Source organism: Carassius gibelio, chromosome A20 (genome assembly GCF_023724105.1).
Source record: "Carassius gibelio isolate Cgi1373 ecotype wild population from Czech Republic chromosome A20, carGib1.2-hapl.c, whole genome shotgun sequence".
Lineage (NCBI taxonomy): Eukaryota > Metazoa > Chordata > Actinopteri > Cypriniformes > Cyprinidae > Carassius > Carassius gibelio.
Window position 1 is genome coordinate 19,822,098 of NC_068390.1, and position 23,487 is coordinate 19,845,584.

Sequence of the window (23,487 nt, forward strand, 5' to 3'; positions counted from 1 at the left end):
CCTGAACAATGAGAGATGCTGAGAGTCCCTCAGATTCATTCACAACGAGGTTCATCACGATTCAACGCTTATATAGCTCGCAACTGCGTTTATATTCTAAACAAAGCCGGATTACAGAGTAGGGTAACAAATAAAAACAAATCACATATATTCAATTGAACTCTACTCCATTTTTTAAAATTATTTTTATTACCATCATGTTGTTCTGCACAACATCTCTTTTAGCGTTCTACTAAAGACATCGTGTGTGTTTGGGACATGATGATGACTGTGTGTGTGTGTGTGTGTGTGTGTGTGTGTGTGTGTGTGTGTGTGTGTGTGAGAGAGAGAGAGAGAAAGAGAGAGAGAGAGAGATTTATTACCGACAGACTGAACACCTTAAACCAGAACAAACTGCTGCCCTTTCCAGAGAAAAACACAGCTCACTGTGGAGGAGGAGCCAATGTCTCCTCCAGCAGAGAGAGAAATACTTCTTCACAGCCCGAAAACACAGAAGCGCAGAACAGTCTTCTGTCGCCGCGGTAGATGTGCGACTCCAAACGGGGGCACGGTGACTGCGATAAAGAAGGGACAAGAAAATACACTCAGAGGTGAGACGCCCACGTCAGTTAAACTAGCTGTTTCATTCACGCGAGATATTATTTCTAAAAGATTTACTTGTCTGCTCGACTTGCTCTTAAAGGAGATTGTGTCTTGTGCTACAATTACAGTCTAACGTTTAAGTGAGTTAGCGAACGTTATCACTATAAACAATGTAGAGAGGACACTTCAAAGAGATTTGTGACTTGGGGTCTTTAAGAGTCTATTTTAAAGAAATATATTACAACAAAATATTACATTAAATTGATTTGGTTATTACTTACAGATGTCTTTGGTAAGACAAAAGCTTTTAATAATTTTTGTGCATTATTTGTTATTTATTAGTAGTAATGGTATTTAATAATTATTATTATTATTATTAAATAATCATTACAAATCTGTAGGAGATGTTCTGTTGAAACAGTTTGTTTTATAATGCAATTACAGTTCAAAGTTTATTTAAGACAGTTAATGAATATTTTCACACTACACAGTGAGGGCAGTGAGAGGGCACTTAAAAGACATGAGAAGGAGAGTCATTAATAAAAAGATCTTTGCCTTATTCCCATGTTAGCTCCCAGTGTCAATGCCAGCTAAAGCCATGAACTCTGATGTGGAGTTTGACTCCTTGCAACCTTGTTTCTTCCCGGATGAAGATGACTTCTACTTCTGCAGACCAGACGCTGCACCACCTGGTGAGGACATCTGGAAGAAATTCGACCTGCTGCCCACTCCTCCTCTGTCCCCGAGCCGAGCAGCGCTTCCAGGGGACCCAGGGGATCTGGGTGCAGTGGCTGGGGATTGCTCACTTATGGGCTTTGGATTAACAGACCCCTTGGACTGGGCTTCCGAGCTTCTGTTCTTACCAGAAGATGACATTTGGGGGGCATCAGATGGGGACCTCTTTGGCTCTGTTTTAGATACTACAGACGATTCCATCATCATTCAGGACTGCATGTGGAGTGGCTTCTCTGCACGTGAGAAATTGGAGCGGGTCGTAAATTTGAAACTCGGGAAAGCCATCTCTGCTTCTAGCAGTACTGAAGCCAGTAAAGAAACAACGGTCAAGACACCCGAAAATAATCACTCTATACCAGAGTGTGTGGACCCTACCATTGTTTTCCCTTATCCAGTCAACAAAAGAAATGGGAGCAGCAGCAGCAGCAGCAGCAGCCAAAGTGTGACACAGCTGAGAAGCCAACACTTTCCTCCAGCCAGTGCAGACGAGACTCCAACTGACTCTGGTAAGTGTCTCTTGACATGCTCTTAATGTAATGTTAGTAAGTTCACTGAAACTGTCACTGAATACATGTCATGAATGACTATTTTTTTCAAAAAATTTTTATAATTTGTATTATTATTAATCAATATCACCATCATCACCAATTTATGATGCTACTAAATTTTATGTTGTCCATGATGTTGAGCCTTTTGGGTGAATAGCTCATGGTTAAAAATGTAATGCAGTGAATAGCGTCACTGAGCCATATTACATAGGAATAAATGTCCTTGTCTGCCCTCCATTAGCATGGAATCAGAATATATTATTTCAGAATTTATTAGGTCAGATGGATCATGTTTTTTTTTATTATAAGAATATTATATTAGATTAAATTATGAAAACATAAATGTTTTTTTAAGATGATTATTTTTATTTATTTATATATTTTTTCCAAGTTGTTTAAAACCACAGACTCAGATGTTTGGGGGTGAGTTAGCAAGGGCAGATTGCATAAAAGCCAAGCCCCTAAATTCAGTGCCCCCCAATAAGTCGCTTCCCTTCGAAATGAGAACTTGTTTCAAATGCAAATCCCAATTGACAATCACACCTAGGTGAGAGAATAAGAACAGGCACTGGGCACCAGCATGTGAAAAAGAGACATGCGCGTGCATCCACGAAAAAAGGCAAACCCCCACCCAGTGGGGCTTTCCCGTGGAATTGGGCTACTTTAGCACTGTTGCCGCGTGTTGCTTTTCATGACTGCGGGTTGAAGCGACCCCAGTAATGTGATATTTAGACCCTGGAATAAAATTTTTACCGGAAACCCCCCGAAAAACTTGTATTTCACCCCCCTTAATGCGATTTTTACCGGGAAACCCCTCTCTAAATGCGATTGGGCTAGTTTAGTAAGTAGCAGTAAGGCGGGTTTTGTTGAGAAACCTGGCAACCATGCCACCCACTCTTACTTGCCCAATGGGCTGAGCTTGGCAAGTCGCTCATATTCCAGAAAGGTGCCGTGAATGATAAACAAAAGAAAAAGGAAAATGAAGGGGGGGGGGGGGCGATGGGTCATCTCTCTTTACAGGGTGACGGCTTTGAACAAGCGGAGCCCTTCCTCCAGCTGTCTGCTTGGCACATCTCCAGGGCAGCGGCTTAAGAGGCCATCAGATCAGTGTTATTCAGCAAAGCCCGCGAATAATTGGACCACGCGATTACAACGCTAGTTTTCCCGCCCGTGCTGTTGTTGCTTTAGTGGCAAACCAGTAGAAAAGGGGAACGCATTGACTCTCTGCATTCTGTTGGTGACTAAATTGCCCATTTGGTCTCTCCTTAATGCTGGCAGACGAGTTCCTGTTGGGAGCTTTTGAAGTGAGAGGCTGTGGGCTCCAGACCTGCCCTAAAGTCTTCATGTGTGGCTTAGCTGATCATCACGTCTATCATCTCATATACATAACTTTGGTTTTAAAATTTTACTTGCAATGCATCACCAGTTGAAAAAGCACCAAACAAAATGTCTAACTGGACATAAAAACAGCTTTTGTAAGAAAAATATGACATGACGAAATGCTCATGTGCTCGCAAACCCATTCATTATAGACACTGTAAATAGAGGGAGTCTGTCAAAGTAGAAAGTCAAATCTAAGGTCCAGTCTGGGGAGAATCCAGCTCCTGTGTGATGATTGCATTGAGCAACTGTCATCTGCCCACACAAAGACATTAACTCCAGCACACACCCTGAGAAAACACAGGCATGTTTCCTTAAAGTGCACTTGTTCATACCTGTGTGCCTCTAGAGGAATGGTTGCACAACAAACCTGCTAACCTAAATCTCCTTTTCTCCCTCTAGATGATGAAGATGACGATGATGATGACGATGAAGACGATGATGACGATGAAGAAGAAGAGGAGATTGATGTCGTCACGGTGGAGAAAAGGCGCTCCATCACCAGCAAGATAACCAGCACTGGTCTGTCTGCCGCCTCGAACTCTCTAGCGTCCACAGGAGGGCGGTTGGCATCCGGCGTTAGCAAAGCTCCACAGGAGCTCATTCTGAAAAGGACGGCAGCATCCTCCATCCACCAGCAACAGCATAACTACGCAGCTCCTTCTCCTTACTCCGACCAGCAAGATGTACCCAGCGCTCCCCCAAGCAAGAAACTCAGAATCGACAACAGCAATATAACTCCACGCAGCGGCAGGAACCAGAACTCTTCCCCAAACTCCCCTACTAACGGCATACCAAGCCAGCGAATGAGGAAGAGCGACTCCAGCAGCCCACGGTGCTCAGATTCTGAGGACAGCGAACGCCGGCGCAACCACAACATCCTGGAGCGTCAACGGCGCAATGACCTGCGCTCTAGCTTCCTCACTCTGCGCGACCAGGTGCCTGAGCTAGCGCACAACGACAAGGCAGCGAAGGTGGTCATCCTGAAGAAGGCCACAGAGTACGTCAGCTCCCTGGAGGACCAAGAGCTCCGGCTCCAGCAGGAGAAAGACAGATTGCAGGCCCGGCGACAACAGCTCCTCCGTAGGCTCGAGCAGGCCAGGACTCGCTAACCCTTAACCCTTGTTGGCTGAACGCCTCATAGCTATAGGTCGACATCAAATGACAAACGGCGAAACGCTAAGGCTAGCAGCCTAAAATAAACCCTAGGGACACTCACTGCTGACACTTTTTTTGCACATTTTTTGACTTCAAGAATGTTTCAGGTTTACTTTGTCACACCAGTCACGCTACAACGAAGTGGGAAGGTGCTTTTAAGAAAACCCATCTTCCCCTCGATGACAAGACTCTTATGAACACAGCTAGTCTTCAAAATGCGATTGGGTTGATGAACTTCGTGTTCACGCTCTTCCTCCAAAACAAACACTAAACAAATAATACGAGACACTTCGAATGGCTATAATCTCTCACACCTCACCGGTGCTGAATCTCATGGATGTACCTCTGCGCACCTTGATGTCAGACACTTTTGTAAATAGATTAGATTTTAAAAGAACGTACACTCAGTCTGCCTTGTTTTTGTATACAATTATTGTCTTTTGGTTTTTATAAAGATGTCAAAAGCTGCCAATAACTAGACTGGAAGTTTATATACCTTTAACAAGTACTGTAAGACCTCGGGTTTTTGAGGATTTTTGTAAAATAAGGACACATTGTTTTTGGATTCTTTTTGTTTTATAATCTCTCTGTTATGACACGTTTTACTAATTCCTACATTTATGCTTTAGTGTGCTTCAGATACATACTAAATTTGATACTTATATTTTCGTATGAAAATGAGTTCTGAGTAGATATCACTTTATCTTGTTTTTATCCTCTTTTGTACCTTATTTTCTTTTGTACAGAAAATTCTTTCTATCTCCATTTATAAGGCTTCTATTCTTTGTTGTCTTTCTCTTTCTTTGTTTATATATTTGTAAGTATTTTTGGGTTCATAGAACTGGGTCAGTGGGGAAAAAGTTTTTTTTCTCCTTTTCTATAATGTACATTTTAGTGCTGCAACAAACGGCACTTTGAAATACCTCATTTTGAAAAATAAATAGACATTTTGAAAACAAAAGAGCTTGTCAAAGGATAAGTGCTTCTGTATCACTGCTAGTGCCGTTTGAGTCTTGTCAGGTACTGAGAAACAAAATGCTGAACTACATTTCAGACATACTTGAAGTCCCTCTAGGGGCGGCAACATCCACATTTCAAACAGCTCGGAAACAACTTGCTAAGTTATGACTCTGAAGGGGATGTAAGTTATGACTTTAAAGGGGATGTAAGTTTTGACTTTGAAGGCAAAAACCCACTGTTAAATCATACTGTCAAATAAAAATACCTGTCACTCATTGGAAGCATAAATAACTGATACAACCTAGTTTTTCTCTCTTTTTTTTAAGTACCATTTCCTCAATAATAAATCAAAATTGACTTTATCATTAGATATTATATTTAAATTGCTAAAATTTGATACAAATCTAATATCTATTTACTTGAATTGACTCCTATTCTGAACAAACCACATATTTTCAGCCTGTTTTGGCCTTTTTTCTACCCTCTTTTCATTTACCCCTTTTCTGTTTTTCATTCATCAAGCCATTCTCCCTCCATCTGCCTCGCTGTGAAGAGAGATCTGGATGTCCAAGCCCTCTCTGACAAAGGAGAGCTAGTATCTCCCTCGTTATTCACTCTCTCTCTCACTCTCTCTCTCTTTCAGTTGATTTAGAAATCGGCAGGGCACATCCACATGCACTTTCAGGCACTCACACAAAAACAAATGCTGGCGCACACACTCTCAGTGCGGGTGGATATGAAAGCGTGCGCAGCGCACACCCAGCCTGGCCCCCACAGCTTCTTACCTCATTGTTCTGTGTGTTACCATGGAAACTGGAGCAGCTGCAGCGTGGCAGACTTAAAGTGAGAGTGTGTTTTATTCTATTTGTGCATGAGTGTGTATGTGTATGTGTGCGTGTATGTGCGAATGGCATGGAGGGGGTGCTCTTTTGTGTGGAGGCCATAGTGTCCTGTGCGTCTAATATACTGCTGGACTGAGGAACGGGTTTGTGTTTACTAACTTCAGTCACATGGCCTGAAAGCTGACTGAAGACCCGCCCACCAATGTGTCACAATGAACCATTTTCTCTGATCAAGAATAAACAGACAGAATAAGAATTCTACTGCTGCAATACAGGAGAAACAGAGAGAGGGGGAGTACAGAGAGAGACCTGCAATTATAAACCGGACCGTCTAGACTGATTGGTTAGTTACATAACAGTCTGTGTTGTATATGTGTGCGTGTCTGCTATGTTTGGTCCCCAGGATGAGGTAACCATGGGAGACCCCACTGTGCCATCTGGCCAAAAGCTTATCCTGCCTGGTTATGGAAAAAAACAAAAACAAAGCCTTGAGCTAAGACAATAACACACCGCCATATGTACACTGACACAGTACAACACACTGTATGTGTGCTATATTTACTTTTTCAAACCTGAGATTTTCCACAGATATGGGTGAATACAGACAATAGAGATCTCCTCTACCCTTTACAAACATGAAATCTTGATCTGAAGAGTTGCTTTATATCTGAAATTGAATTTGTTTTCAGAAATGAGGAATTTTTCAATATTAAAACTCTTTATTAATGTGAAGCTGCTTTGACACAATCTGTATATACGTCTATTTTTTTATTATTATTATTTAGAAACAATTTTCAGTAAGAAATTACTGGTGAATTTACAAAGTAAAGGCATGTAACATTACATGTGAAATTTTGAGGTAGAAAAACTAAAATATAATTTTCTTGTAAAACCTTTGTTTATTTACAACATAAAACATTTAACTGAAATACTCAAGTTGTCTTGGTTCACTTGTGTTCACCCTACATGTGTCTCAAACATGGGTAATTCTGATTAATATGTACTGGCCTCCGACACCACGCATGTTGTACTATATTAAACTTGGAGATAAGAGCTTCATACTTTGATGGTATTTTCAAAACCCCTTATAACCTCACGCCTTAAAAAAAGTCTCCTCTGGAATGTTCACATGCCAGCAGTATTCAACAGATTAGCTGTGCCGGGAACATTTCAGTGTCAGCCTGTCAATCAACCCTCTGCTGTATGTGGGGACCAGTGCTCGTTGTGGAATCACAGGATGGACAGCATATGGACAACTAGAGACAGACTGAAGACAGGATTTACAACAAAAGCCAAAGGCATGCTCTGATTCTTATCAACCGGCACCATCAGAAATTTTATAATCCATATAACATGCAGAGCTGCCACCCAAACAAAAGGATGCTAAATGCCCCTTACTGGATGGGCATTGTCTCCAGCGGGGGCAAGAAGAGAGGGGAGGGGGTGCCGTCTGTTCTGGGTCAGGTGCAGAATGTGGTAATATGTTTAGTGTAGTGTAGTAATGAGAGAGAAGGAGAGGAAGAAAATTCATGTGTGATCAAACTTTTCCAGTGTGTAGCAAGAAACATAAAGATGGCAGTGCCCTGTAAATGTCAGCAACCTCTCTCCCTGTAGCTCCTTCAGAGAATCGTCCATTGACTTTTCTTTGTTGCTTTTTAACTAATTTTAATTTTAACCTCCAGCATGTGTGCAAACACAGCCTTTCATCCAGAACACAATGAGTCTGACCTCAGCATCACACAGCAAACCCCAACACACACACACACACACACACACACACACACACACACACGTAGAAAGAAGCAGCACACACTGCAAATCTGACTGATTTCAACTAAAACAAATGTTGTTTTATTCTGTTTCTGGTAGAGCTACAAGGTGACGACAATTTGTATATTTTTTGTCAATATTTTCTCTTGTATTGTAATCACAATTATTTATGTTTATTTGGTAATTTGGTGCTCAGTTATCAATTATAACTAGTGCTCAAATATTAATTTATTATTACTATCTTATTGTGTTTAATGTTAAAAAAAGATGTGCTGCTTATTATTTTAGTAAAAAAATTGTGCATTTTTTTTTTTCAGGAATCTTTGATGAAATACCATTTTAAAATGTATTAAAATAGAAAACAGTTATTTTAAACTGCAATACTATTTCACAGTATTACTGATTTTACTTATTTATTCATCAAATAAATTCAGCCTTAGTGAATCTTATTATTCCAAAAATTTTTGACCAGTAGTGCATCCCTGTAGCCATAAAAGCAATTATTTTTCTAATAATTATGCAGCCAAAATTTCTCTGTAAATTACAGTGTTAAGATTGATTACAAACTAATATAGCTGTTCTGTTGAAATGATGACCTCATTACAACGCCTAAACTGTGATCGTGTCCATACTGGTCGGTCCATAATATGGAGTCCAGATGTTGCCAGGGGTTTTAAGTGTCATAACTCAAACTGCCCTGTAAAAGACTCTTACCTTTCCACCCTGAAAGTAATGAGCGCTCTATGAGTGTGCTTTGTGCGTCAAAACCATTATTCTTTCACAAAAGTTTGTGGACAAATGTGCTTGCCCTGAGTTATTTATTTTTTTATTTTTTTACTGTATAAACTAAACTTACCATTTAAGCGAGCATTACAGCAAATTACACAAGTTAGTCCTTGACTAACTTAAATAAACCACCAGGACAGATGAGTTAATTAAGGCTGTACATGCTAAATGAGACACATTATAAGCCACAAAATGAAAGATACAATTTCTAAATAACTTTTGGCAGGTTAATCAAATATTTTTAACACACAAGAAACCCATTTTTAAGCAATCAACTTTACATTCAAAAGGGGACCAAAGTCTCTTGGGTGGAAAGAACTATCAGAAGTAGAGATCAAATGCCCATTTCATGCTAATTAAAGTCCCATCAACTAGGTTTGATCCCTGTGACCTAACAGAATAGCACCTTTAACCGAGGGAGACACGCACACTTATGAACACTTGATGATATAGCGGACTAGAGATGGCACAGGCCTTTCAGCATTATGTGAGCCTGAAGAAAAGGGCAGAGGTTAGGAAAGCAAGCGTAAATATTCAGAGCTGGTAGGAGGCGGTGCTATTGTTCAAATGTCCTGATCTCCTCTGGCTCTGACAGTTATCTGTCTGTCTGATCACAGAGAAGAAGCTGGAGCTTCTCAGAAAATGTAGGCCAGACCTCAAAGGAAATCAGCTTAATGAACCTCAGTGAGGCGTTTAGTTTAGTGTGTGTGTGTGTGTGTATGATTTGTCAATTGTTGTAAACAGAACCCTTCCTGTTTGGCAACTGTTTTGTAGTCAGTCAATTATTCTGTTCTGGCTGATTTTATTTATGACATTAAAAATAATAATAAATCAATTAAATAAATACAAATTTAAATCCCAAATCATTAAGATGAATCACCTCATGTTTTTCTTCAGTATTCTTTGATGAACATAACGTTTAAAAGAAAAGTATTTGAAACACAAATCTTTTGTAACATCACAAATGTCTTTACTATCACTTTTGATTGTTTTAATACATCTGTTCTTTTTTTTTTTGCTTAATTACCCCAAACTTTTGAATAGTAGTGTCACAGTATCCACAAAAACAGAAATCAGCAAAAACCGTTTCAAAATTGATAATAATAAGAAATGTTTCTAGAGTCCCAAATCAGCATAATAGAATGATTTCTGAGGATCATGTGACTTTGAAGGCTGGACTTATGGCTGCTGAAAATTCAGCTTTGCATCACAGAAATTAATGCATTTTTTACGTATTTACATATTGAAAACAATAATTTTCCACAATGTTACTTGTAAGTCACAACAGCACTTTCTTTGGATAAAAGCATCTGCTAAATGAATAAATATAAATGTCAGTTATTTTAATATGTTCCTCTGACCTAATAAACACTCAGTAGACAGAATGTATTGGACAAAAAATATATAAAAAATACAAAAACCTTATATATATATTAACAAAAGGGAATACAGACAAGCAAATTGTCAATTGCATTGATTTATCCAGTTTCTTATGTGAAAAAAAAAAAAGATTCCAACTTTGAGATATTGGGTCATGGTAAATGATGCCGGCCTGCCGTTTGGTGTCAGAGTGCTGCCACGCTGGGGTTGAGAGTAGAATATGGGTCATTACCAACCTGTCAGTCGAACCTGATGGATCACAGCACAATCTAATCACAGACCCCTGCTACCTTCATTGCACACATGGCACCAACACACATGCCCAATTAAGAGAAACTCAAACACATCTAGATGAGTTCAAGTGCCTTATTTTAAGGCATCTGTTTCTCTTCCTGACCCCTGTTCTATTCTTTCAGGGTGCACTCCATGCTACTTTGGCAATCATTCATTTGAGAGAAAAGTCCAGGCCATAGAGGACAATATAAGACCCAGCTGATAACATCTACTAATTAATCTAATTAACTTTTTCTTTCCTTTCTTATGATTATTGTTAAATCAGATTAATGAATTAGCATACTTAATTTGAGGCATATCTCATTTCCTCTGCCTGACAGCTGTTGAATGTGAAAACGACAAAGTGTGAAAATATAAATCAGCAGATATAATCGAATCACAGTGACCTTTTTGGATGGAATTTGCATATTTCCCAGCAGTCAGCAACTCCTCTTATATGATTCTCAGGGTTAATTGTGTTGGAATTGCAGTCATGCAAACAATTACTCTGAATTTATACAGAATGAAGACATTCTGGCAGTATTGCTTGGTTGCTTTGATGGAAAGAGTGAGATTCAGTATGCATACTTAATTGTAATTAGCCATATCTCGAATCTAACGGCTGATATAATTATGGGAGATGATGATTGACCCTTACTTTTGTCAGTAATTCTAAAAAAAAAAAAAAAAAAAAAAAAACCTGCTAAATGGCTTAATTTTTTTATTAGTCTTTCTTTTTTTTTACGTAAATGTTACAATCAAATATTCCTATATTGTGTATTTCTTGCATTGCAAGCACCCTTCCCCCAAATGAATGTTGATTTTATGTGTTAAAGGGATAGTTCACTTTGAAATTAAATTTTGCTATGTTTTAGCTTACAGTGAAAGTGAGGTGACATACAGCCAAGTATGGTGACCCATCCTCGGAATTCATGCTCTGCTTTTAACCCTTCCACAGGGCACATACACAGCAGTGAACACACACCCAGAGCAGTGAGCAGCCATTTATGCTCAGTGTCTGGGGAGCAGTTGGAGGTTCGGTGCCTTGCTCAAGGGCACCTCAGTCATGGTATTGAGAGTGGAGAGAGCACTATACATGCACTCTCCCCATCTACAATTCCTCCTGGCCCAAGACTCGAACTCACAACCAGGGGCGCTGGACTGGGGGTAAAACCAGTACTGATTACCAGGGCCCCAAAGGAAGAGAGGGCCCTTGAAAAGTCTGGAATATATATTTTCAAGGGCAGGGGGCCCAATAGGACTGCCTATGCATAGGGCCCGGGATCTTGTGCAGCGCCCTTGCTCACAACCCTCCGATTGCGAGTCCAATTTGCTAACCATTAGGCCATGATTTCCCCATACCCCCTTACAAAATGAGCGGTTTGTGTGAGAAAACTAACAGTAATTATATAGTTTTTACATCTTACACACAACCACTGCGGTGTTTGGTTTGCCATGTATATACTGGAGGCGGCATCCAATGACATAAAAATATCAAAATGGAAACTACTGCGGAAACAAAGACACCTACATCTTGGATGCCCTTGAGGTAAGCTAAAACATATCAGAATTTTATTTCAAAGTGAACTATTCCTTTAAACAACACATTCACAGCTAATTGCTAAACCTGTAACTGTAGGTTTGTGAGGTTGTTAGGTAACACATGGTGTCATTAAAACAGTTCAGATTGCACTTGGATAAACACTCTGAAAGGAAGAAGACAAAAAATTTATTAAATTGGAACTTAGTGTTTTTCGAACTATGTTGAAACTAGCTCAGACTGAAGCAGTGTTGTTATTAATTAAAACTAAAACCATTAGAAATCTTGCTAACCAAAAAAAAATAATAATTTGACAAACAACGTAATAATATTCTTTTCTGCCATTTGATGTATTCGTTTACATTTAAAATGATTTAAAATGATAAAACTATTTTTATTGTTATCATTATAGTTATAGGTATCGCCCATGGTGTGAACAGGCCTTAACTGTAAATGTATGTAAGCAATGGCACCTACTCCCTCCTCAATATTCAGAATAGAGTAAGTTACAGAATAGAGGTAGTTATGAAATCAGACACTCCCACTGAAGTGAGCTCACATGTGGTTACAGGAGACACATTCGAGATACATTTCGTGTAAATGGAGATCTGTCTTGGCCTGACCATTTATATCCGAACATCTGAGATGGATCTTAAAACCAAGTGGAAACATGGCCATATATTATAAGTATGTGCCGTAAAAGTTTATAGTGACAGCATGAGCTACTGAATAAAATACAATTCAAATACATCCCCACTAGGCCCCAGTCCATTCTAGAAGACTTCGGAGCAGATGTCACTGAACTTACAAGGACTTCTGAGCAGGTGAAAGCAGAGAGAAATCCAATCCCCTTCAAAAACACCCCTACGAAAACTCCCCTCAGAAATGGGACACCTCACCTAAAGTCTGTCATATCGAAAGTCTCTCCCTGACTCACCACTTAAGACTTAAACATCAAAGTCCCTCCTTAACAATGAGGCAAAACAGCTCACCCTTCAAAAGAACAGCAGAAAGTTTTTCTTTTTTTCTTTTTCCTTGCCTTCACCCCAAACAATGGCATGTAAACGACAAAAGGGAAGGAAAAATAAAGAAAGGTTATGAGGAGATTCGCCCTTCACCTGCTGGGAGTAATACAATCGCTTAACGACCACGACAGCCATTATAGGCCACGCTTTGGAGAAAGAAGACCACATGCTTTATGTCCGACAATGACCTTAGATCCTGTCTAGAGTTGCACTGCCTTAAATGTACTTCCCCTCCACTCCACCCATCAGTAATAAGTGTCCTTAGCGCTTTCAAAAGTCAACAACAGAGAGCAATGCTGCGAGAAAGCATGCAGTTTAAGGGACGGTTCACAAAAAATTCATAATCTATTCATGTTTGTGTTGTTCCAAACATTTCATTGTTGTTTGGAATACAAATATGTGACTATCTAGACCACCCTTCTCACTTTAATGAAAGCAGATAAGATTTTAGCACTATATTTCAAATCTTCTGAAGCTAGATAATAAAGGCCTGAAAATCTTGACATCTGTCCTAGATTTTCTTAGAAATAAAGAATTTTTAATTAAAAGATTAAAGATTTTCTTACACATAAAGCTATAGGTTTTCAGGTAACTGTAGCACGAAAGTCATTGGCCATACTTCATGGTGCTTTTGTGTCCTTTTTCAATCGTGAAAAATTCATTCATTCATTATTATTGCATTTCATTACATTATGATTACCTTATTCATAGTTTCTACTTTTGTCCTTCACTGACTAAAGAAAGCCAAACAGGTTTACAACAACATCAGCATGAATTAGGATTAGACAATATTATACAAAATGTGCATAAATTTAGAAGAGAATGACAATGAATTGTTTTAATGGAAGAAGGAGTGTGAGGATGGAAATATGAAGGACACTTATGATGAGTGGAGATAAAAGAGGTAGAAGGAGAGGGAAGAGGTTTTGATTGTCAGGGTTAGGTGTGCTTAAGGCATGTTAACAAAGGCTCAGCTCATTCAACAAAAGTGTGTGACACCCACGCATACTCACACACAAACAAAAGCATGTTCATCCACATAAATATACATAAACTGTGCAAACAAACCTCTTGTTGGCTTTTTGATTTGCAGAATAAGCCCTGCAGAGAGATGTTAGAGACAAAATTAACCTAAGATTGTTTTACAAACAGGTTTCTCAATGCCAACAACTGCTATTAGTCATCAAACAGGTTGTTCTGCCCCCAAACTCTTGCCTATAGCTGCGTTTCCACCGCTGGAACTTTGCCCAGGAACTAGGGACTTTGAGCTGGTACTCTGTGTGTTTCCAACGCAAGAACCAGGATCTAAATACAGCATCCAAGGTCCTAGAGTGAGCAGAGGCCGGAGACCTAGAGTGAGCCATGGGCGGCTTGAGAAGGGTGCAGAAGACGAATTCTACGAAGGAGCATACCTTCCCTTACGAAAGGAAAATATATTTACCAATATATTTCTTAAAATATATTGTGATATATTGTAATATATTATTTTCCCTTTTTATTTTCTAATATTTTATATATTTGAATACATTTAATAATATATTGCAAAATATACAAATGATTGCCGCTTTCAATATATTGCAATATATTGGAAAAAGTAAATATATATAAGAATATATGCCTAATATATTACATGATATTTTCTAATATACTGCAATATATTTTTGTTTCATAAGGGTTGGCCTTGCAGCAACCACATGTAAGGACCCCGGGCTGGACGAGAATAAAAGGTACACCTTCTTTTTTTATGTGGACATTTGGGAGGCGTTATGCAAATATCGCTGACGTAGATATGTGGTGGCGTATTAGAACGAGCCGTTTTAGGGGGGTGTGGATGAGTGTTAACTTTTAGAAAGAATATCTCTTTGCATTTGAGACTTTAGTCTTTGAAACTTTACAGATATTCTTTATTCACCAAGAGCTTGTAACACTCCAAAAAGAAAGGAATTTTTGAAATCATATCATATGACCCCTTTAAACTATGACCCTCATTTGAGGGGAAAATTACCTTTCACCATGGCTAATACAAGCCAGTTCTAGCGCCGGCCCTAAGCCAAAGCCCCCAAGTAGCACAGCATAGTGGAATAGCGGCATTACCGCTACTCATTGTCCGCAGAATAGCTCCATTGTGAGGGCTCCCTATGAGCATGCTGACTAGGCTACAGAATGAGTCCTCTTTAAAGCCTGACCAGGGGGGCCGGAGAGGGATGGGGGTCCAGCTTAACTCTCCACGCCCCCTTCCCCTCCCTCCTGGAGAGTTCTAGGACATTCCTGATTCAATATAACTTTCTAAATACCTCCCCTTCATCTCTCCCTCCCTTTATATGTCCAATCCTCTCATTCATACAGTCACTCATTCATCCACCTTTCCATTCACTCATACACTCACACGCCCTTTGGATTTTTTATAATGGTCGATGACATATAAGAGCGAACATGAAAAAGAGAAGAAAAAATAATGCAAAATCTAGTGAAAATGTGTGAAGTTCTTAGAAAGTAATCACATATTTACTTTAACCTGTGAACGGACATGAGAACCCTAATCGCTATTTTCAAAAAGTTGTAAAATATACTTTTCATGGTCAAAAAACTATTTACAGTCTTGTATGTATATATATATATATATATATATATATATATACAGTACAGACCAAAAGTTTGGACACACCTTCTCATTCTAAGAGTTTTCTTTATTTTCATGACTATGAAAATTGTCATTGTATTTTAAAGGTTTTTTTTTATGAATTAGAAGACAAAAAAAAATAACAATGCCATTGATTCATTTATACGAGACTGTATAAGAGTATGCATATGTTGGTGGTGATCAGAAAGCAACATCTGCTCACATTATTCTAGTGTGAATTGAGGAGCATTTGTGTTGGCCTTTTAAAGCATTCAATAGCCATAGGTACTCATTGATGCCAAAGATTTTTTTCTGTTAATACAAAGATATTCATTTGCCTAATGTGCATTTAATTGGCTTAAGTTACTGTTCAACTTCTTTCTAAAATGCCCTGTTAATTCATCTCAATCACACGACAGTCACAGGTCACATAGTGCCTATTGTAGGCTCCTTGCTCTAGCAACGACTCGGCTACATTTGCATCCAAACTCGAAAGGCCAGCAGTTCAATCCCATAACAGTCAAAGAGATGAGAGTTACAATGTAGCCAAAACTGCTGTTGTGTAAATCTAAATCACCCCCTTCACTCTCTTTCTCTCTTTGATTAGAGTAATGGAGATTAATTCATCCTCTTACGGTGGTCAGTTTCTATAAATAACATAATAGAGGCCTCAGATGCTCGTCTTGAATCCAAAAGTACATGCATTTTGTTCCTCCCTTCGGTGTGGATAAAAGCCACTGCTAAATGAATAAATGTAAATGTGCATGCAGCCTTTTATTTGGAAATGCATTCAAAGGGTTCTCGCACAGAAGCTTGCAAGGTTCAGTTTGGTTTAACTCTAATTACATGCTTCTGAAAGACCGACTTCTCTGATCTTGAATACCACAGTGAACTCAATCATTCCAAAAGACCCAACCGAAACACTTTCCAGCAAATGCTTCGATTTCACAGCCTTATTGTTGAGTCGTAGCACATTTGTAGATCGCTGTAAACTTATGTAAAACATTAAGGGGAAAAATTATTTGTGGCCCATGATTAAAACAACTTGATATCAATGACATGGTTTATTATGCTGATCTGTAGCAGCACCGGCTTGAGTGTGGATCACACACAGTAACTAATCCCAGACTCACACACACAGTCATCGCGGTTCACACAGAGCCGAGCCATAAAACCACGCTTCCGCTCACTAACCCTGAATCACTCCATCACTTTGTTGACACATACCTGCTGATGAATGCGCGATGCAGTTCAAGCTCAAAAAGCTGGAAAAGAGCCTATGAAACAAGAACTGGATGGAGCTTGTGTCTTTAACATGAGATTTGATGAGACAAAGTTCTTTTGTTTAAATCAGCGGCTTTTTTTTTAAATGGTTGCGGCCGGAGCCAGTGGCAGAATTGGAGGCATGTGTTGGTGCAGCGATGAGGCGGGTTTATGTTCGCTTCAAGCGTTTGATGTGCTGTAATGAGGAAGTGAGTGACTTCCTGTGGTTAACAGGAGTGAGGGAGATGGATGATGGGGGAGGCCATAAATGAAAAGCATCGGTAGTGCAGTTAACAGAGGCTGGGGTGTGCGGGTTAAACGTTTTTCAAATGTTTTAACTGCGTTCTCTCTGACACGACGGGGGGCGAGGATATGTCAGGGTCAAGAGGTGACAGGCGAGATGTGTGCAGTCCAACATGTCATTATTTCCTGGAAGATAGGGTGCACTTGGTTTAATTATGTTGGACCAAATCCAGATGGATCTGGTTGGAAACTTTTGGAGTCTATTTAACTTTTACTGTCATCAAAAGCTTTATGCTGAGTTCAAGGGGCTTCTGCTCTTTTTAGAGAGATGTCAAAGATGGTGACTTTCACCTATAAGAGATAAAGTTTATCTTAGATCTATAGGATCACAGATATGAAGATTAAATTAATGTTTATAAAACACCTTTTCTGCTCTTGCCAAAAAAAAAAAAACCTCTTTCTTTCCCGAACACCATTTGCTATTTTATATGTCATTTCAACTTTGACCTTTGTGATGGGGACTGTGACCTTTCACCCAGGCCCACACAGAATCCATAGAAGTCCTGGCCAACCTTTCTAGTTTTCAGGAACTTCAATTTATCTCATTTAGAAATGCAATGAGCAGGAAATTCAATTAAATTCTGTCTTTGACTAATATGTAATTTCTAAATAGATTAGATTCTGATTCAAATTCAGTTAATTCAGTTTGATTTTATTCTGATTCGTTTTGGTTGTATTTCAACTGCAATGTTGCATCATATTCAAAGATAAATTCAAAGAGGGATTCATCAGACTGATTCAAACTGTAACTTCTCATTAATAAGTCCTTATGAATGATTAATTAATAGGGCCAACTTAAAATAATCATTTAATCACGAATCAGACCACATTGGTTGCATTGTATGTTTCTAAATTCACTAAAGAGTCACTTCTTAATGAATCGTACTACACTTTTTGCCACAGATTCAGCAATGGCTGCAAAAAAGCAATATTAGGACTCAAGATCGCACAAATGAAGACTGTAACTGACTGTAAATGTATTTTTACTTAGCTTTGAAGAAACCAAAATCAAAATTTCCTGTCATTTGATGATGAAAACCTAATGGAATATCTAATGGAATTAGACACAAAGTGAAAGTCTGCAGTCACACAGGACTCTTACTGAGTCTCATTACTTATCACGCCACACCATGAGATAACCTCATTCACACACTTCCGTCAGTCCCATTGTCCTCACTTGGTTTTATTTTCTACAGCAGTGATGTGAAGTGGAATGCAGCAGTGAGACGTCATAAATCTCTTCAGGATGATAACAATGTGTTTTAAGAGTCATAAAGTGGCCTTAAGTATCTTCAGCACCACTGAGGATTAGCCTGTAAGTATGAGATCCCCTGAGGCCCGACTCATTCATATGCAATGACCGAAGACCCCTTACCGAACTCACACACAGTGTTGAAGGGCCAGAAAGAGGCTACGAGCCCCTTGAGCATTCTTGGGCTGGTCAACCGTGCTGCCAGCCAATCAATCACCCAATTACCCGATCAATCAATAAATCACATTTATGTTTTTATACACAGTGTGTTGAGGAAACAGCCATGGAATTCACTGTGTCATGATGCAAGTAGGACATGATGTGATAAAATAGGGACAAATGCACACAAAACCTACAACTGAGAGCTGTGGGAACTAACAGGCCAAATAAACCATTCAGATTAGTGTGTGAAAGAGAATGTGCTATTTGCATTAAGCACAAAAGTAAGATTAAGTCATGTCATAGATTTTCTCTTTGCTTCTGTTTGTGTGTTCTCTCTTTGTTTACACATTGATTTGATTGGTGACCTTACAGATTCAACACGACTTATCCCTCCTCCGGGATTTTTGCATACTCAGAATCAGTAATGATGTCATTGGAATGTGCAGAGCATTGACCAAACATTACGAAACAACAGCAGATAACATTCTTTAAAAGCTGTACAACATGGGAATTGGCTGAGAATAATGTAGAAGCCAACAGATTAAATATTTCAAACACGACTTGTGATTAAAAGCTGTGTTGCTCTGAGCAAAAGCAGGCTGTATTTTGTTATGCTTGCCACTGATTCAGCTGACGCTGAAATTCCAGATACCCTCACAGAACTCATGGGTCACAGAGCTTATGTTTTCCATGCTTTAATACCACACACACAGACACGTTCATATTTTTTGGTTCATTGTTTAAAAATAACACACTTATATTTAAAAGTATTTTTTTTGGGGGGGGGGCTATCCCGTTAACATTAAACAGCAATGGTCACTTTCCATCACTGGTCAACCTGCAAAAATAACATATGTTTGGTGTTTAGAGTTTAATATATTGGAACAACTTAAGTTTGGGGCCTCAAAGTTAAGTGAACGGCTTTCATGACTCCCCACATGATTAGACATTGACACTTGACACTGTGAATCCCGGCCACTCCACATCTTTGAAAAAGAGCACCAAAAAACAGCCCATCACATCCCTTTTTTTCTTCTGTCTTTTCATTCTCCCACATACTAACTTTTTTCCCCTTTTCTCTCTCTCTTCGTCCGATAGCTTGCTCTCTCCCCCTCTCTGGATTCTGTGCTGAGGGTCCTCCTGACAAAGGGAATTGTAAGGATGAGCCTAACCGGTATTGGCCCACACAATGGTCCCAAAGAATGCAGAGAGGGACAAAGGGTAGCCATTGGCTGGGTTAGCCCTGGGGTGACAGATCCGAATGGACGGATGAACACAGGGGCTGTGCTCAGGTCCGCGAGGGGCTGGCAAACCCCCCGCCAGGCCTGCCCAAAAAGCACCGCGGTCAGGTCCCTCAAACAATTGACCAGCACTAACTAACCACAGCGCTTGGTTCTCCCCCACTCATGGTGATTGATATGGGAAACGCAGAGTGAACTGTCCTGTTATTGTGCTTTCAGCCTGCAATTATCACCCTCGCCTCATGCAAATATGAGAGATTAGGTCGCTAGCATTTAACTCAGATTTCATATACATAACAGGTTTAGATGGGCCTTCGAATACCATGGTTATTCCCAGTGTTTGAAGAAAACGTCTGAAACGAATGCAAGAGACTAATGAAAGCCCTCGACTGACATAAAAAAATGTAGGCATGGAAATCTGCTCATATGTGTTGCTGTAAGAGTGAATGGCTTCACCCATGGGATGATAAATTCAAAGAGAGGTGTGGATTTGCATGGTGGTCAGACGTGATGTGTAGCAGCACATTTGCTGTTCCTCAGGGTTTTAGGATACCTGTACCAACCAAAACACCATAAAATCAAATATCATACATCAAACGTAACAGTATACCATATAAATATTACTCTACAAAAATGGTTCTCGACCAGGGCCCACAAGATGACTTAAAAGGATATAAAATAAGATTTAAAAAAAGGCATTACAATAAGCAAAATAAACTAAGAATCTAACTAAAAATCAAGATACTTCTTTAATTTACCAATAAAATTGTATTTCTAGACTTAAATAATAAAATCTTAGAAAGAATATACATTTTTCTTGTTATGCCGAAGTTGATAATAATTTTCCAGGTAGAAATTGAGTAAAAATATATATATTTTTTAAAATACTTATTTAGTAAATCACAAACAACTGGAAAAGTCATGAGGCCTTTAAATACTGTAGTTTTAATAATTAATGAACTTTGCCACATTGACAGTTATTGGACTGAATTTAAACAACAATGAACTAAACTGAGCCGAACAATGACATTATTATCTGCTCCTGTAGAGCTGCTTAATTTCATAAATTAATTGTTGAAATTTTACAACATTAACGCTATTAATTCCTGTTTCTTAATGTGAAGCTGCTTTGAAGCTATCTGTATTGTATAAAACACTCTTTAAATAAATATGACTCAATTTAATAATGGGGGAATGAAAAATGCTTAGAACCATTGCTCTAAAGCCACATAGATGTATTTAATTAGCCATTTCTATTATTCTCTGTTGCTATTTAAGCTTCTTTACACCTTAACAGACTGCTAGTCTGTGAAAAAAGTGTCAACATGTTCACACTCATGTACAAATGTGCTGCCTGCCAAAAAATTTGAAAATACTGTACATGCACATGCTCTTATAAAGAACATTTTTTCTGTAGTCAAGCTGGTGAGACAAATTCAAATTGTATCATAGCTATACACCGAGTAAATCCAGAAACATCCTCCAGGTACACAATATTAGAGGAAGCATCTGCAGATGGACTTTTGTTCCAGTGGCTCTGGTGTTTCCTTTAGCTGTGCTTAAAGAGAGCAACAAGTCCAAAGACACAGAACTCTTCCAAAAAGCACCTGCATATGACATTCACCGCACTGCAGTCTTGCATTACAGTGAAAAACGTACTTGAATGCTTATACAAAAGAACAATTGGTAGTGCAGATTACATTAAACACACATTCCATTTAGTTTGATATACATGCTATTTGATCCCAACATCTTATGACCCGCATCACTAAAAGGATGTGCACGGTTTAATGCACAATGAGACCACATAACATGGTTTTATTGTACATTTAAGGCATTGTTTGCATGGATGACTGAACTTAAAAAAAAAAAAGAAGAGGTAAATTTCCTGCATATATACCAGTATTTGTCTTACACTATCAACAGGCATATATTTATATTAACATACTATTTATTAATACAAAATTTAAATTCACAGTAGAGAAACAAATACTTGTGTTACCATTACCATTCATATTTTTAAAGAAATATATATCTATATATTATACATATATATTATCTATATATATGTGCCACTTAATGTTTTTTGTGTAAACAATTATAGATTTTTCAGGGTTCTTTAATAAAAAAATAAAAATAAAATACAGATAAGCATTTATTTGAAATCTTAATCCTGTGTAACATTATAAATGTTTTTACTGTCACTTTTGAACATTTAATGTATCCTTGCTGAATAGAAGTTTTTTTGTTTGTTTGTTTTTGTTTTGTTTTTATCTTACTGACCCAATACCTTTAAACAATAGTGTAAATAATAAAGGAGAAACAAAAAGAGCTATTCTGTAATTAAATAGATACATAAATAAATAAACTAACTCTAATTTGGTCATATTAATGTAACATTTCTGTAATGGCAATACTTGCTCTTTCAGTTTCTTCTTGGAGTAACTGCCTCAGACTCAGAGGTACCTTCACTGAAGCATGCAATAAGAAATGCTTGGCTCTTTGTTTGTCCTGCAGGTTATGAGAGACAGTGAATGTGGTGATGGAGTCATTCACTCATAAAGGAGCTCTCACATTCTTAACGGCAAGAAGGCAGGTGGGGGTGAAATTTCAGTGCGGTCCACATAAAACAGAAGGAAAGTCATATATTTCTCTGTCTGACACTTTTACAGCCTCTGTTAGGAATGAGGATCAGACTCAGACAATAGACACACACTAATGTCATATGTTAGAGCACATGAGTGATCTATTAAGGCAGCATGTGTCTGTGTGTTTAAAGACAATATGGTGCAAAAAAAGTCTGAGTAATAGTGTGTTTACAGACATGCATTTAAAAATATTTAAACACATTTAAATCAATATCACATGAGCCAGAATGGGAAAAAGTTTTATAGCGATTTGATTTAGATTTGATACAACCTTTAAATATATATAAAACAATAAATTATACTGATTTAATTACATTTCAACATAATATTACAAGTAACGTTGTTTGCTCTGCAGATGAAACACATTTGTTTTACTCCTAAATGAATCAGCATTTTTAGTGAATGAGTAATGGTCCAAGATTCAATTACTTGTTTCCTTTGCGAACAAATCAAAGAAATTAATTAGTGTTTAATGAATTGACTGAAAAATCAGTTATCGCCACCTATATACTGTGACATGTGACATGTTCTAATCATGATTACAATTATGGATGTCACAATTACGTTATAGTTCAAAGAGGCAATTAATTGCTCAGAGTCCACTTATGTTATTCTGCACACTTAAAGGTGCAATGGGAGATCTTGGAAAATGCTAACATTAGCCTGATAGCACTGAAAGCGAACATCCCACCCTCCCTGCAATCGCCGTCCAAAGCCACACCCCCTGAAAGCATTTATGCTCACAGACCAGAATACCAGAGACAATATTACTACAATAGACCACATCAGCGGTTCCCAATTCCAGCCCATGTTCCAAAGAGAAGTAAACCCCTGCTCAGGGAGTAGGGAGCAATGAACACGATTGGAAAACAGTTCATTCACGTAGCTCGAGCTGGTCTGAATCGGGTGTGTTAACTAAGCGAGACATGCAAAATATGTGTGCAAGCACTGGAATTGGGAACCGCTGGGCTACATCATGTGAATATAAAACAACGAGCAAAAACAATATCTTAGTATTT

The 23,487-nt window shown here is 38.6% G+C and overlaps 1 protein-coding gene across 1 annotated transcript; it reads left to right on the forward strand.

The window, feature by feature from the left end:
* The first annotated feature begins 401 nt into the window (after positions 1-401).
* On the forward strand, positions 402-5,396 carry LOC127938750 (N-myc proto-oncogene protein). The gene is made up of 3 exons (XM_052535585.1): positions 402-590; positions 1,154-1,823; positions 3,648-5,396. The coding sequence occupies exons 2-3, from the start codon at positions 1,166-1,168 to the stop codon at positions 4,355-4,357; spliced, it is 1,368 nt and encodes a 455-aa protein (XP_052391545.1). The 5' UTR covers positions 402-590; positions 1,154-1,165; the 3' UTR covers positions 4,358-5,396.
* The last annotated feature ends 18,091 nt before the right edge of the window (positions 5,397-23,487 follow it).

Coding starts and splice junctions, on each gene's coding strand:
- LOC127938750 (XM_052535585.1), top strand. CDS start 1,166: ATGCCAGCTAAAGCCATGAACTCTGATGTGGAGTTTGACTCCTTGCAA. Junction 1,824..3,647: donor CGAGACTCCAACTGACTCTG/GTAAGTGTCTCT, acceptor TTCTCCCTCTAG/ATGATGAAGATGACGATGAT.